Source organism: Sus scrofa, chromosome 4 (assembly GCF_054392235.1).
Source record: "Sus scrofa isolate SSC_HxYL_T2T_F1_AM1 chromosome 4, Sscrofa_HxYL_maternal_Yorkshire_Landrace_v2.0, whole genome shotgun sequence".
Taxonomy (NCBI): Eukaryota; Metazoa; Chordata; class Mammalia; order Artiodactyla; family Suidae; genus Sus; species Sus scrofa.
This window is the reverse complement of record NC_139386.1, coordinates 22,132,542-22,150,025: the sequence shown is the minus strand read 5'-3', so window position 1 is coordinate 22,150,025 and position 17,484 is coordinate 22,132,542. Positions and strand designations below refer to the sequence as shown.

At 36.2% G+C, this 17,484-nt stretch overlaps 1 protein-coding gene across 2 annotated transcripts in view; it reads right to left on the bottom strand.

The window, feature by feature from the left end:
- The window catches only part of EIF3H (eukaryotic translation initiation factor 3 subunit H), a 98,606-nt gene that overhangs the window by 429 nt on the left and 80,693 nt on the right, over positions 1 to 17,484 (bottom strand). Inside the window, exons 3-7 of one of the 2 annotated variants that reach the window (XM_085021831.1) lie at positions 14,086 to 14,290; positions 12,476 to 12,575; positions 11,127 to 11,276; positions 3,866 to 3,986; positions 1,184 to 1,316 (exon numbers count right to left, since the gene is read on the bottom strand). In XM_085021831.1, the coding sequence (XP_084877957.1) occupies positions 1,184 to 1,316; positions 3,866 to 3,986; positions 11,127 to 11,276; positions 12,476 to 12,575; positions 14,086 to 14,290 (709 nt within the window). The remainder of the gene's footprint in view (positions 1 to 1,183; positions 1,317 to 3,865; positions 3,987 to 11,126; positions 11,277 to 12,475; positions 12,576 to 14,085; positions 14,291 to 17,484) is intronic. The other variant, XM_003125515.6, reaches the window with a different exon arrangement.

Sequence of the window (17,484 nt, the reverse complement as noted above, 5' to 3'; positions counted from 1 at the left end):
CCACTCTTGGTTACACGGAGAATGAAGAAAATCTACAACTTACTAGCAGTTAGGCACATGTTAGCTGTGAATCAAATAGTACTGACTGTGCAGATCAGACCAGGATTATACTAAGACAAGTGAGAAAATAGCACTGGCTCTTCTTAGCCAGGTAGAAAGGAGATACCGAATCACAGAACTGCAAACCAACCAAGCCCGCCAGACCCAGATGTTAACAAGTAAAGGGGTTTTCAGTCTGTGCTCTGGAAATATTAATAGGCCACCCCCCCCCCAACAGCCCCAGAGCCAAGACAGAGCAGGAGCAGAGTCCATGTGAAGAAAGGGCTCTATCACTGCTTCTGAAGTCCTCTAACTAATAATCTAATCTGATGCAACAGTTAACATGTTTTTTGAAAGTATAAGAAATACAATCCTGCTTGAATTGAACGTTAAATAAGTAATACGTCTCAGTTTCCTAAATTTAATTTATATGTATACCAGAAAGTTTAAAGGAATTTGGAATTTCCCCCATACTAACACTGTATCAATAGAACTGAGAAATTGTAACATCAGCTTTTCTTTGAGTAGGATTTTCACTCCAACAAATCTCTCACAGACAAATGACTGTTCAATGACATTATACAGAAATAAGGTATTACACCTAACTAAGAGCAATAATGTTATGTTACATATTCAAAATCAAGTTCTAACACAGACATAAGACCTTAAGGCTGTGTTAAATGTTAAGTATCCCCAGAGAAAGTTCACGTTGCTACAGGTCCAAGTACTGGTAATAATACTTCTTGAATCAAAAACTCCAATTCAAACAGCCACATACAGACCTGGGCTCAAGGCTAGGCCAGAACATCTAAGTAAGCGTTTACTCTAAATGATCTGTGCATTATGAGACGATAAACATTTTTTCTGAAAGATGACGCACATAAAACCTCCCCATTTTAGAAAGTTTATATAATGCCATCTCAAAAGTGTCTAGATAAAGACAAAGTGAAGCAATGAAAGGACCAGAAAAATAACAAAGTCTGACAAATTCTTAAATTTCAGAAATTATAGATACTAGATTCAAATTCACCATTCAACCATTTGAAAAACACTAGCTTTTACGTCTTACTCTGCTTGGGAATCTCTGTCTCCTGCTTCCTAAGGAATAAAGAAACCAGCCGTGCTCTGCCCTAACTAATGATACCTGCAATGAGCAGTGAATCCATCCTGGCAGGGGGCTGGTGCGGCTTGAAGAGCTTGGACAGGTCCTCCTCAGGGAGTGGCGGTTCTCCTCGACTCTGGCGCTGCATATTCTCCTGCTGGCGGCGCTGCTGATACTAAAATTCACAGGGGAAATATTTGGTTATTTTTCTCTACCTGAGAGAAAAAAGACCTCTTTCACTTATGCGATCAGCAAAACCCCATAGCTCTGAATTCTGATCTTGATTTTATACACGGAAACCCTTGGTAACTATTGCTTGTAAGAAGCTAAATACAGCAACAGTCAAAGAAAATTTCTGTTGTAAACTCTCATGTCACTCTGATCTCTCAGAGTCTACAACTACTGATTTGGAAAAACAAAACTAGTTATGTGAGAAAAGAAGCTTTTTTAATTGAAACGATGGTGGTGAAGAACTAGTCTGGTTCTTAACCAGCTGAGCCACAACGGGAACTCTCAAGAGATTTTTTTTTTAAAGAAAATAAAATTTTTTAAATGACAGAAAGGAAGTAACTTTACCATTTATGACAATGGGATAAATAACAGCATTACAAGCACAATTCACCTTAACTTTAACTAAACAATGAAAAACCACATTGGGGAATTTTTTAAACTTTATCCCTACTGACAGAAACAGCAATAATGCTGCTGATATTACAATTATATCACCATTATTATTACTATGATAGTAAATACTATTACTATTCTTAACAACAGATAATCTGCTGTGCTCTAGAGCTCTATAGCTAAGAATGAATACTATTAGCTCAGATAAGGCTTCAAAAACTTAACTCCAGTTTCTTATGATTCCGCAGAGAAAGTGGGGGAACATACGAAAGTACAGATCACCTATAAATTTATAGTTCAAATTACAATCAAGATGCTAATAGTTGTTTCTGCTTATACCAGCAGAGGAATAATATCCCACACAAAACCTTAGGTTGCATAATGAGAAACCAGGATAGGCTGGTAAAATTCAAGTCCTTAGATTCCTATAGAAAGGGGGTAAGTTGCTCTGCAAATATTTCTATGTTCACATGGGTATTAGAGTAGAAGTGAGACAAATCTGAAAAGGGTTATGTTATGAACATGCTAAGTAAGAATAAATGTCAAACATAAATAAGACATAACAGCATTCTTTTAAAAAACCTCTTGGGAGTTCCTGTTGTGGCTCAGTGGGTTAAGAACCAGACTAGTATCCATTAGGATGAGGGTTCAATCCCTAGGCTTACTCAGTGGATTTAAGGACCCAGCGTTGCCATGAGCTGCAGCAGCTGTAGCTCCGAGTCCACCCCTAGCCGGGGAACTTCCATACGCTACAGATGTGACCATAAAAAGAAGAAGAAAAAAAAATCTCTTGAGGTTGGTTTCCAGAATCACAGAATCAACTCTCATGGGTGACAGGTTTTCAGTTTGATCCTCCAGTTGATCTGATAGGAAGTGCAGCAGAGGAATGGAACCAAGCTGGGTTTTTTCCCCCACCTCGTTTCAAAAAGATTTTCACCATCTTCACCACCATCATTTCCATTAAAAAAGACATTTTATATAGATTTATATGTCTTTAAAATTCTTTGTTGTAGAAACAAAGTATTTTAAATTCCACTAAATATATGAACATTAATATTAAAAAAATTTAAATATTCTCAAACGACTTAGCTATACTTAAAATCCCATAGTCACCAACACCTAGTTTCCAGTACATTTTAATGAACACAGAGGAGCTGAACACTCAGAAAAATATACATTCTAGAATCAACCTATCTATGAATTAAAACTTAAGAATATTTCGAAGCAATACAGACCAAAACCATATTCCAGGAACTGTAAAAATCATTCGGCCGGCCTTCAGGCAACACTAATAAGAAAAGATTAAATGGCCAGAGCAGTATGGACGTGCATATAAGAATATCCAGGTAATTCTAGGGTTTTTATCTGTATTATACTATCTATTTCACAGCAGTTGGTCCATTATTTCCTATCAAAACTGCTTGCTCTTAATCACAATTGCTCAGTTTTTTAAATGAACTGAAGATTGCTAACTATGCTGCAATGAGCCACTAGCAAACCAATTACAGTTAGTAAAGAAATGAGCTGTGACTCTCTAGAATCTCTCTGCCTGATTTTCTCAATAAATGTATCTCTTATTTGCATAACCTTGACATTACAATCTGAGTTTTTTAAAAAAAACAACACTCTTAAAGACAGGTATTTTTTAAATCCAACTTATAAATATATAGTAGGAATATACTATGTACAGAATTATCTTTTAAAATATGATATAGAGTTACTATCTAAGAGTCAATGCTTTATCAAAGATAATTTAGTGGATTTCCCATAGTGGCTCAGTGGTTAATGAACCGGCCAGTAACCATGAGGTTGCGGGTTTGATCCCTGGTCTCACTCAGTGGGTTAAGGATCCGGCATTGCCGTGCGTAGGTCACAGATGTGGCTCAGATCTAGAATTGCTGTGGCTGTGGGGTAGGCTGGAAGCTGAAGCTCCGATTCAACCCCTAGCCTGGGAATCTCCATATGCCGCAAGTGCAGCTCTAAAAAGCAAAAAACAAAAAACAAACAAACAAAAGATAATTTAGATCATTTTGAAGATGACTCCTGAAGTATAATACTTAGAAATGGATTCTGTTTGTAGAATTTTCCTGTAATACCAACCTGATGTTTCTGCTGCTGCTGTTTACTCGTGTTCCTCAGATATGTGTTATATTTAACTATATCTTGGCTCATTTCATCCACTCTGTCCATCAGCAACTGGAGGTTCTTCCCCAAATGATTGCTGAAATATAAAGTATACTGACATATAATACTTGAAAGTTATAGCTTTGCCAATGTTCACACTATTAAACTGGTCTTCCACTTGCTAAAAAGAACGTAGGTGCACATGCACAGGGAAGCAAAGAGAGAGGAAAGAGTTGGCTTGTTATTAAACTTTTCATATCAAACCCACAACTGTAACTACAAGGGTAGTTACAGTTCAATTAACAGTTCAATTTCTTATTGTCAGAGTACACATATATAAGAGGAGAAACAGCTGAACCTATCTAGCAGGGTATCTATAAGGTATACTTTCTGAACAACCAAGTTTAACGTAAGCTCAGTATTCCTGAACCTTCTCCCTTAGCTCTACCTCTGCTCTTCCCAATTGTGCTTCAGAGCATTCAAATCAGCAGCCATAGAAAGAACAAATCACACAAACACAGAGACTTCTGTCATATGGCTTCTCTATGTGACAGGTTCTGAGACAGTAACTACAGCATTTACTCTGCAAATCTAAAAGAGGGCTCCTTTTCCTCCACCCTTCTTAGAATCTCAGTATAGTCATTCATCCTTCTTTTTCTCTCCAGAAGTTTCTATTGCAGCTTATTTATCAAAATCATCTCATAAAGTGATGCCAATGATTAGTACAATATCCACCATATTCACTGATTTCTGCCTGCAACAGTATCTGCTACCATGGTAATGCCCACAACTCAGGTATATACCTTAAAAATAACTAGTTGACAAACAGTACTCATTCACTGATTTCAAATAGGTATTTACTAAACAACTATTAGGTTCCAGTCTCAGTGTTAACAAATAAGACAATAGTGAATAACACTTTCAAGGTCTTAGTCTTCCCTGAGATTACAACTGGTTGGGAGGGGGAGGAGGAAAAGTGGAAGATAGTCTCTAAGACACATTAGACAATATACTCAGAAAATCTCTTTAGAAAGATGATAGGCTAAAAACAAAAGATTAGAAGGCATCAGCATGCAAAAAGTATTCTAGGTGGAAGAAAGCATGAGTGCTGAAGGCCTGAGATGGGCAAGAACTAGACAGATAAAAAGAAGAGGCCTGGCACGTCAGGGCACAGAGGTAGGTTCAGGAGGTCAGACAGCACGTGTGGGAAGCCGTGAGCTGCACCAACAGCACCTCGACAACACGGTTAGTATGAATCAGACCCTTCATGAACTCTAACATGAACGGTGACATGTCTTCTCTTACATTTTAAAATGATCACCCTGGGTATGCAGAGAATACACTGGAGAGGAGATGATTAAGAGTGTACTGGGGAATGTTGGCAAGAATGCAGATAAATTAGAATACTCATAGATTGTGTGAGAATGTAAAAAGCTGCTATGGAAAAATTTGATGGTTCCCCAAAAAGTTAAACACAGAGTTACCATACGACCCAGCAGTTGTACTCCTAGGTGTATACTCAAGAGAACTGAAAACTTATGCTCACAAAAAAACTTGTACATGTATGTTAATAGTTGCATTATTCAAAACTGCCAACAAAAGAGTAGAAAAATCCCAATACAGAGGATGAACGGATAAATTGTGACATGGCCATTCAATGGACTAGTACCATTAAATAAAATAATAAATAACTAACCCAAAGCAACAGAAATAAAAGCAAAAATAAACCAATGGGACCTAATCAAACTGACAGGCTTTTGCACAGCAAAGGAAACCAAAAAGAAAACAAAAAGACAACTTAAAGAATGGGAGGACACAGTTTCAAATGATGCAACAGACAAGGACTTAATCTCTAAAATATACAAACAACTTACACAACTCAACAGCAAAAAAGCCAACCACCCAATGGAAAAATGGGCAAAAGACCTGAATTGACATTTTTCCGAGGAAGATATACAGATGGCCAACAACCACATGAAAAAATGCTCAACATCCCTGATTATTAGAGAAATGCAAATCAAAATTACTGAGATACCAACTCACACCAATCAGAATGGCCATCATTACTAAGTCCACAAATAACAAGTGCTGGAGGGGGTGTGGAGAAAAGGGAATCCTCCTGCACTGTTGCTGGGAATGTAAGCTGGTACAGCCACTATGGAGAACAGTATGGAGGTACCTTAGAAATCTGTACACAGAACTACCATACGACCCAGCAATCCCACTCTTGGGCATCTATCCGGACAAAACTTTCCTTGAAAAAGACACATGCACCTGCATGTTCATTGCAGCTCTATTCATAATAGCCAAGACATGGAAACAACCCAAATGCCCATCAACAGATGATTGGATTAGGAAGATGTGGTATATATATACAATGGAATACTACTCAGCCGTAAAAAAGAATGACATAATGCCATTTGCAGCAACATGGATAGACCTAGAGACTCTCATACTAAGTGAAGTAAGAAAGAGAAAGACAAATATCATATGATATCGCTTATATCTGGAATTTAATATACAGCACAAAGGAACCTTTCACAGAAAAGAAAATCATAGACTTGGAGAATAGACTTGTGGTTGCCAAGGGGGAGGGGGATGGAGTGGGATGGATGGGGTTAACAGATGCAGACTATTGCCTTTGGAATGGATTAGCAGTGAGTTCCTGCTGTATAGCACTGGGAACTATGTCTGGTCACTTATGATGGAGCATGATAATGTGAGAAAAAAGAATGTATACATGTATGTGTAACTGGATCACCAAGCTGTACAGTAGAAAATTGACAGAACACTGTAAACCAGCTATAATGGAAAAAATGTAAAATCATTATATATAAAAAAATAAAATAATAATAAGGTACTGACACATGAATGCAACTTAAAGGCAGTACTAAGGGAAAGAAAACAGACACAAAAGGCCACTCACATTATGGTTCCATCTATACAGAATGTCTAGAAGAGGCAAATCAAAACACTCTAGTGAGAAGAGAGGAATGCAAAAAGAGATGCAACACAGTGATAGTAGATTCTTTAATAGAAGAGAAGTATAAGAAATAGCTTGGTAGGACCAGATAAAGACTTTCAGATGACCTGAGAGCTTCAGGAGGGACACTGCAGATACTATGTGTAGGTATCATGTTCAGAGACACTGGCATGAAAAGCATGGTGCATTTAAAAGAACTGCAAGTAACTCAGTACATCGGAAGCACAGGAGAAGGGCAAGAATGAGGAAAAAAGAGAGCAAGGAAGGTGAAGAGGCAAAACAGTCCTCTTGGAAGCTCAGGCTGTAAGTGTGGATTCTATTCTAAGCACAATGGGGAATCGGCCAAAAATTTTAAGCAAGGGAGTAATATGATCACACAATTTGCATTTAATAAGATCACTGCAATAAAGGTCAGAAGGAGAAAGTGAGGAGATGGTGAAAGTAATCAGGAAAAGAAATAATGAGACCCTGTCCTAACATAGGAAAAGATAAGGAATAATATGAAATCACCCCAGAAGTCACACAGGATAAGAGAGACACCAAGGAACACTGATATTTAAGGATGAGCAGAAGAAGGCTCACTATGGAGAACAAGAAGAAGCCAGAAGTAACCCAGTGGTAGTATCCCAGTTTGCAAACAAAGTATTTCAGGAAGAAGTGTGATCAATACATTAAATGTTTGAGAGTCTACAATATCCAGCAGTATACAATAAAGTCGCCTTTTGTGACTTTAGAGAGAACTCTAACACAGAAGAGATATAGAATACTAAGTGTTTAGGATAAGTGACATGTAAAATCCAATTAAGAAGTTTGCCTGTAAAAAAAACAACGAAAAAAAGAAGATAAAGTAAAAAAGGTGAGAGGAAATGGAATGGATATTCATGGCACAAGTGTTTTCTTCGTAACTTTGTTTTTTAAGAGGTAGACTTAAAAAGTTTAAATGTTCATACTTATTCTTAGGAGATGTATGTTCAAGTATTTAGGGGTTAAGTGTCATGTCTACAATATACTCTTAAATGGTTCAGGAAAGAAAGTACATGTTTATATCTATAGAGAAAAAGAGAGCGGTACCAATGTGCTCATAGCACTGGTGAATCCAGGTAAAGGTTTATGGACATCACTGTATTATTTATTACTTTTTCAATTTTCCTCATTTTCAAAAATAAAATTTGAAGTAGGAAAAGCCAGTCAATAAATGGAACAGAAAAGAACCAGGATAGAAAAGAACTGAAGTTCAGAAAAGAAAGTGCAAAAAAACCCCAGAGATCCTGAGCTGGCCTCCTGGGAGGCCTTGATCCTTAATTTTCACCAGCGGAAGAACTGAGGCCCAAAGACTTAAATATAAGAAATACTATAATTAACTACATGATTAGTTGTTAAGTAAGTCATTGATATCCTTAAATGCAAAAGAAATTCAGAGAAGGGAAAGATCACCCCCAATCCTTGACTGGGTAATCAAGGTACGAGCACGACACTGGAGAAAGCCATTAAGGAGAGTTACAGCCACAGCAGAGAAAGAGCTATTATTTGTTTCCAGACCCTGAATCCTGGAGAATGACTACACTGATTTTAGCAATGAGAAAGGTACTACTAGAATAGACCTTCCCTCTGCAGCAAAAAATGTCTTCTATGTAAAGTATTAACACTAGGTGTTGTCAATATATATAATTATAACGAAAGACCACAAGCATTTGCGGACTTTAAACATTTCATAATATTTCCATTATTATAATGCTCTTCAGAAATCTAACCAATAAGAAAATACTTGAAAATCTGCACAGTACAGGCCCTGAAGGGCAAAAGGAATTAGCAATAATGCATAACTATTTCCCAGATAACATTCACAGGGAATCAGGTCCATTATCAAGGGAAATTTTATGAGGATCTTTTCGGCACCAGTTCAACTAGAATACTGAAACAGGGAGTTACTGTTAGGAGTTTCAATAATATGGCCTTTTCTTTTACTGCAAAAGAAACAAAGAACTGAAAACCGATAACTTAAAGAGACATGAACCGAGATGTGCAGTGATAAGTCTGCTCTGGCTGTGGTATCAATTTGTTCTCAATATCCTTCATGTATGGATAGTTTACTTTTTTAAAGAGGAAATAAAAACAGAATTATTTTTTCATGTGCAAAAGCTGAAGGCTTGTGTAACACATTTTTAAAAATAAAAGCTGTTATGAAATAACCATTACTAGAACTTCCATCTAATAAAATCAAAATAATTATAATTTTTTAAATCAAAGGGAACATAATATGTTTTATTCATAGCATAGAGCAAATTTATCAGGTAAGTCAAAGAACTGGTACACACATATGAGTTGTGAAAATCAAGACCAAGCAAAATGTTTAAGGAGCTGCCCAAGAATGATTTCTTACATGGTTTCTTAGAAAAAACTTTATGGCTAATGGCCTGATTACCATCATCATGCTACTAATGTTAGAAATTAAACTTTGAGCAGTACAAATGTTACATTTCAGTCTTTTAAATTAGTATTATCAATTTGGGTCAATGTAACAGTCCATTAGTATAAGCACTACTTCAAGGTTGCTTCTTTTTTTTTTCTCCCAACATGAATACCAATTTACCCTTTAAATAATTTCACATGGAAAGCAAAGGCTTTCTCTTCCTATTTCACATAAAATACAACAGATAAAAACTATAATAAAATATTTGTCCAAATCTTGGTTGCTATGGCAAATTGGGAACATTTTCTTGGCTATTACAAATGTTGCTTTGGACAAACAGACATTACAGACCAGCTCAATGGTAATGTGAAAGCAGAGAAGGGCTGTATTTGTTTTGCATGCTCAATAAAAGAAGCCTGGGAAAATGTGAAGACATAAATTAAATAAGCAAAAGCTTTCACATAGTAAATTTAAAATTATTATATAACTATATACTTAATACATCAAATTGTAACCTTGCATGCTGAAAAAGGTTCTTAGCTCAACGCTTTAAATACAGGTGTGCCGAGTGTGTTTGTGAAAGCAATGAAGAAAAATATGACCTTCTAAAAGAGACAAATTAAAGGACTATTATGAATATATGTTTGCAGTCAAACAGTACACTCTTTAGCGCCAAATGAGCCTTGCAACCTGGCTGCATTACTTAGCACTCTGTTTACCAACCAGTTTCCATCTCCTTCCCTTGTAAAGGCTTTTCTAGTGGCCTCTGTGATAGATTCATGCAACAAAAAGGGGCACTTCAACCAGTCCAACCCATCCCAGTGCATGGAGAAGAACACTGGTTACACAAGTCCTTTTGGACTTATCCCCACCGGTCTTATATGGAAGTACAAAGTCTGTATATGATTTTGTACAAGCTTCTATCTGGGATAACTAGAAATATAGTAAATAACTGAGCTTCTGTTCCAAACTGGTTGTTTTAAGAAAACACACCTTGTTTTCTCAGCCATTCAGCAAATGCATATTGACTGATTACCTACTCTGTCCATTTAATTTCATTCTACAGGTCTGTTGTTAGCCTCGTCCCACCACAAAACAATCACGAACATCGAGCTTAAAGAACATTTAAGAGGAGCTATACACATGACTGTTCGTATTTCTGTTAAAAGCAATAAATGAGGGGAAATGAAACATTAATTCCATAAGGGAAATAATCTGTTTTGGAACACCTCAGTCAGCATTTTATCAATACAATAAATAATAACTAGATAGCAAAAGCAGTTACAATGGAAGAAATTATGTCACCACTGCCTAAGATAGCAAGAGCCAGTGTTAGGTTAAAAAAAAAAAAATTCTAAATTTAATTGAAAATTCAAACGCAAAGTTTACCACTAATAGAGTCTACATCTGAACAAGGGCAAATGTCACCAGTAAAACAAAGAAGCATTTTTGGTTTTCTCCCAAGCATTATTAAACACTAAGACATAATATCATAAGCTTCTAAGGACAGTGAATAATAAATAAAGCTGAGCCAAATCAAAAAATTCCTCGCCTGTGGTCATTTACCATCTCAAAGCATAAATGACACAGCAAAGACAGAAGAGGGTTCTTATGATAACAGGGGCTATTAGTATTCATACTGTCTCACTTTATCAATAAGTTTAGCATTTTTCCTGGGATTTTAGCAGGGCTGGGTAAGTACTACATACTATTGTTATGTCTTAAGAACCTCAAAATGTGCTTAAGCAAGTTTTTTCTTGTTTCAGAGGTTAAAGTCTAATAAGTAAAAGAACATTTTGCAGAAAGTGATAAAAAGGGACTTTTCATTAGACAAGGCTGCTTACCTGCTGGCAAGACTGAGCAATTCATGTTTATCTGCTACAGCTGACTTCTTCTCAAGCTCCCACATTAGGACATTGATCAGATGTGAATTTTTAATGACAATCGGCACTTCTTCAAACATGTGCTCAAAGGTGATATTTCCCTTTTTCAATCTGTGAAGCATGTTAAAAATACTTTAAGTCTGGTGGTCAAAAGTAAGTGTTAAAGTAACTATTTCATACATTTTCCCTAAATACAGGCCCTCTTCAGAATTTTTGTTTGTTTCATTAGCACTCTTTTAAAAAGGGAGAGAGACTAGAGTTTTACAGAGTCAAGCCTAGATCGAGGGATTTGAGTAACTCTGAAAACGATCCGAATTTGAACTACAAGACCAAAAAATAAGATTCTTGGCAAAAGAAACTACTCTTTCTTCGTAATCAGGTACCTTCAAAATTTCACTGATACTAAAACGTAAATGTTGGAGGAAGTTATGCTATATAATCTATATACTCTAGTTCTTGAAAAAGTTCATTTTAAAAGCCAACTGAACTCCAGAGATTAACAACTAGCAAGACACTCACAGGCTATTCCACACACAATAACTCAGGCACAGCAAGAATGCAACTTCTCACAGATGAGTTATAACCACCATAGCCAGGAACTGTTCGAGTTAGCTTTTCTTTTTAAAATTCTTTGCATTGTAATTTCTTTAGTAGTCAAATGGAAACTAGTAATGAACTGTTTGTCCTACATGAAGTCAAAACTATTACCTTTAATTTAGTAAGAAATAAAACTCCTATAATTAACAGAAAATGAAAGAATTCTGGTATTTTTAAAGTATTTTTACATGAATATTCTGATGCCATTATATAGGATCACTAAACAGCTTACCGATTAATTCTCTGCCTACCTGTCACCCATGAAATTTCCAAGAAGCCAGACTCCTTACTGAATCCTTAAAACGTTTGTATCTTTCCAATCCCCCGTCCCCACAATGAAACATGAGGTCAGAAAATAAGACCCACAGCTTACAATTGTTCTGACAGGGAGCTTACAACCTGACGGCGCTGATTAGTTCATCCCATCTCCCTTTATTTAATCATTTATTTCTTCAAATCCAGTAGCTAATTAATTCCCACTCTAACTGAATTCACCCTGGGTGAGAACAAGAGATGAGACGTTCCATAAAGAACAGTTTAAACATGGAAAGGGAGAAATCAAGCAGCACTCAGCCATGCAGAGACTTCCACTGTCCACATGGCAAAAGCATTACCACACCACCACTGAGGATTCAATAAATGTAGCAAACTAATATCTCAAAAGAAAAGCACCCAATCCTTAACGTACGCCTCATAGGCCCCCAAACACTTACGCTTCGGGAGAAAAATCCTTCTCTTTACAAACTTCCATCAGTTTAGGAGTCAGTCTGTATGCCTTTAGTGAGAGAGATCCTTGGGCAGTTTTTATGGGATCTCAAAGAAAAGACAAAGAAATCACTAAGAATTTTGTCACTACCAGTGCTCAAATGACACCTAGGAACATTCTGTAACTTACCATACAACCTGCAAAATGAAGATCAAAATAAATAAATAATTTGAAGCAGATGCAAACCAGTACAGCACATAGTAAGTGAAAAGGCAGGAACCTATCATCCTACTTATAATAGATAGAATAACTTCCTCCCAAAAGTGAAAACAGAAGATTTAAACTACGGTTACTTTCAAACCTATTCCTCAGCTAGAATCAGCAATCTTGACAAAAATTAAATGTAGCATATGTTCCATACAACTTATATACATCTTGTATAATTAGAAGGAAAAGACAAAGAATATTAAACATGAAAACTCATTGGATGAACGTGTGGAGTTCTTAGTCACAAATTTAAATGAATGGACTTGCAAACAAAATACATCCATCCTAATAATCACTGCTCAAATTTTTTAGTTAAAACAGATTCTAAAGACAAAAATCACTAAAGTCAAAGTGCAATCACAAGTGTCTTTTTAGTTTTAGAGAAACTAATTTTGTCAAAACTAACTGCTTAAATGCTCCGTGAGGAAGGGAGCTTAGCACTTGCCACATGATAACGGCTCCGGCACGCCAATATTCGCCTAAAACCTGTGTTAACATTCATGTTGTCTGAAACTTAACACAGTGAAACTTTTAGCAATAGGTGATAAAATGAAAACCAAAATAGATTGAAACAAGTGGAAAATTCATCAAGGTCTGATGATGCAATGTTTCCAGCCAATATAAGTACACTTTAACAACTTGTTCTTTACTGTAATCCAATTGTTAACATACTGAAACAATTTGGGGGCAGCTCATAAGATTGATCGTATTCATTAGTATTTTTTCTGACAGATACTCAGGACGTTACATTTACTTCTCAGCTGGAAACTATATGCAAGTCTGCCAGATATGGCAAACTGTGAGTGTTTGGGGAGGGGGAAGGCTATAAAGCTGTTAAATTGCCTACAGTTCTGATACAGCACAGAACATCTGGTCTGGAGAGCTTGAGGAAACACCATTAAATAGGCCGAAAAGAAAAAAATCTTTGTGCTAAGAAACAGTCCAGGTTTTGTACGCTGCTGTCAGAGGTATAAAAAAACTTGGCACGCTGTATTATGATTGGTCAGTCACGTACAGAGCCAGACACTCTAGCAATCGGGGTTTGTTAGACATCTGGTCTAGTTCCACCAGCCCCTTCAAATGAGGGAGGGGAGATGGAGGAATAAAAATGAAGCAGCTACTCCAGCATTCCAAAATGTACACATCAGGGCTCTGATAGCAAGAAAAATAAACAGAAAGAAGGAAACCCTGTCTAGACTTAGCTGCTGCTGAGGCTGCTGCAGAACAGGGTTGGTATTTACTTGAGAAGGCCTGCCAGGCTACTCTGAGAGGCAAAAAGACAGAAAGCAAAAATAGTAGTAGTAATAATATTAAGGGAAGAAAAGAATAATAAAGGAAACTCCCACTAACCGTAAATGAGAACAACAGACTCTTCAATCGCATGCTGGTAACTAAACTGAGAATCCAGAAGTGCCCGGGTGACAAAAGAGCCATAGTATGTGGACTGGTACCAGCCCACATGGAGATGGTCAATGTTTACGTGGCGAAGGCTGCGCATCATTTCCATCTGATATTGAACTGGATGATGAGGATGGGAGGGGGGACAAAAGAAAAACTATTAAATGATATATCACCCATATTAAAAACAGCTTTTTCAGAAACAAATTTCTACACAGCTATTTATTAGCTAAAAGGAACAGGTTTCCAAATTAAAATTTCATTCAGTACGCATATAAAGAGAACAAATTAAGCTTTCAAATCATTAGGGCATTCCTTTTCTCATTAACAAAAGAAAAATTTTGTAGAAAAGGTATTAAAATGTAATAATAATACCTTATTCAAAACGAGTAATTATTTATTAAATGTGGTCCCTATTATTTAAAAAAAATTTGTACAATTACTAAAATGGTTAGTTGTAAGAAGTTTCATTTGAATTAATAAGTTGAAAGCAGTTAGCAATGTCTTCTTCAACACAGTTTTCAGTCTTGAGAAGTTAAAAACAACAAGAAAACTAACAGGGAAACAATTAACTACCACACTATTTAAGTACAAACAGGATTCAAGCTGCAGCGGATTAAAAATGTAAGAATTCATTTTTGCCTTCATCTGGTGCCCCCTGCTGCATGTGCTAAATTTTAAAAAGAATCCTTTTTTCTTGTTTGTGTGTTCCTTTGTGTTAAGTAATCACTTAAATAAGTTAAACACTACTTTTTTCATTAGAATAGATGATTTGAATCACCATGCATGGAATGAAATCTTTGGATGACTTTTACTTGTCAAATTAATGACTATAATGTATGTTACAAACTCAAAGCAGTATTACCGGAAAAACGGGCACAAAAATGACAATAAATGATACATTTTTAAAAGCAGATACAGCCCAATAATGAGTAGCATATATATAAAACAGGAGAAGATTTGAGTTAACATAATATCCAAATTATTTTTACTATAATGAATGCATGACTAGGCTGAGGAAACATATCTGCTTAACTCAAAATCTAACCATTTCATTTTTAAAACTCTTAATCAGGTTTAAGCAAAAGTAAAGTTAACGTATCTGTCATTTCCTTGGTTACAGCACTACGGTTTTATAGAACAAACAAGATCTAGATCATAAAGTATAAAAGAACCTTCCCCAGATGGACAAAGTCTTTTGGACATTTGTTACTAGGTAAAAAAAATTACAAATCTGTGTATTCAAAGGAACGATATATATTTCTCCTGAAAAAAGATGACAGCCACCTCATCAACTACTCAAGAATTACATGTTTTTTGAAGTTTTCTTTTTATATACCACATGATAGCCTCAAGAAAGAATATAAAATTAATATGATATCTTGGGAATTCCCATCGTGGCTCAGCAGTTAGCAAACTCGACTAGCATCCATGAGGACATGGGTTCGATCCATGGCCTCGCTCAGTGGGTTAAGGATGTGGCGAAGCTGTGAGCTGTGGTATAGGTCACAGACATGGCTTAGATTCCACATTGCTGTGGCTGTGGCAGAGGCAGATGGCTATAGCTCCAACTGGACCCCTAGCCGGGGAACCTCCATATGCTGTGGGTACGGCCCTAAAAAGACAAAAAGACCTAAAAAATAATAAAATAAAATAAAAATGATATCTTGTATCAGTTATCTTTTACTTTAATTATTTGTGTCTCTCTAGCATGTAAGAGAGCCCCTTTGTAGCTAGTTTAACAGATTCCTATCAATCATATACATTTCAGTTAAAACAACTGCTGTGGATGGTCTCTTTCTGCTTTAAAATTTCCTAACTCTTTTAAAGTAAAATCACTGATTTGGCTAGTAAAATTTAATCACATGTAATTTATGAATGAAAAATTCTAGTGCCACCAGTGAAACAAGACCCAGAACTAAATTTAACATTTTAAAAAGAGTAAGAAAGAGGAGATGGGGAGAGATTACCAAGCAACTGACAGTACAAATACAATTTTATAGGATGAGTTTTTTAAAACAATTACTTCCAAAACATCTGTTAATGCACAATTTAGCTATAATATAAGCAGAAGTTAAGATCCTACCAACTTGTAATAGTAGAAAAGAAAGAACGAACCTGGAATCTAGAGATCTAGGTTCTCAGGCCAGCACGAGATTCCATCCCAGTCAAAATGCCAGGATTCCACATTACTCACTGGATATTGTAATTTTAAGTAATGAGTCTTCTATAAATTAAGCAGGGCCTCTAGCATGCATCAATAATTAAAATTAAAATGCATTTCTCTGAAAAATATTCTGTAATCTTACTAAGTCAAATAGCCTGAATACAGTAGATTTTATAATAGCATTTTCAGGATACATGAGGTAGAAAACCTTATAATCAGTAGCAAACCTACAGATTCCTTCTTCATCCAGAGTCTCACCTACCTTACAGCCTCCTGGTTAAGGATAAGAAGAAATATGAAATACTTCTCCCAGGTGGGAAGAGACTAAGAGATATGAATGAAGCCTGTCACCCTGTGGAGTTACCACTGTAATAAATGCCAATGTATTTATTTCTAGTGATGGAGGAAGGGAGAAATAAACCTTTATATTATGAGCCAGGGTTGGAGAAGGAGCACTTCCATTTTCCTCTCTACAGATTAGAAAATCATGACATATAAGATTTTATGAGGCTTTAATAAAAATCTATTTTTAAAGTCATAAGAATTTTCATATGACAGAAATATAGATGAAAATACAAATTTAAGGGTTAAGAGCAATGACAGGTGAGTTAATAAAATTACTTATGAAAACCTACAATGAACTGCAATTTCACTATTACACATAAGAATGTGTGAAATATCAGGTCATTTTTTATCTTGGTAGACTTACCACCCTAATTTTTTTAATTAAAAAAGATAACTTTTTTTGGTGGTATCACATTTAAATAAAGGATCTAAAAAGACTGCAAGTGATCCTTGAAAAGGTGAGGGTAAGGGTGCTGGAGCTCCAGAGGGAAGCTGGGGTACACTGAGTGAGGCCCAGGCCTCACTGGATGAGGCTCCAATAAATGCATGTTTTAAGAGGTTACTTTGATTCCTTTTTTTTTTTTTTTTTAAAGAAGTTATATTTGTTCTATTACATGCAAGCCAAGGAAAAAGTCAACTCAGAAACAGTCTTATCTCTGCAGGCCTTTAGACCTATATCCTTGTTCTAATGTTGACAACAGACATGTGACCCTCGTTTCCCTTCACTCACAGTTTGTCCTCTCCCTGCAGCCCAAGTTCTCAAAACGTACAAAACCAAACCCAACACACTTCCCAGTAAACCTAAGCAGGGATAAGAAATTCATAGCGGAGTGTCCCAC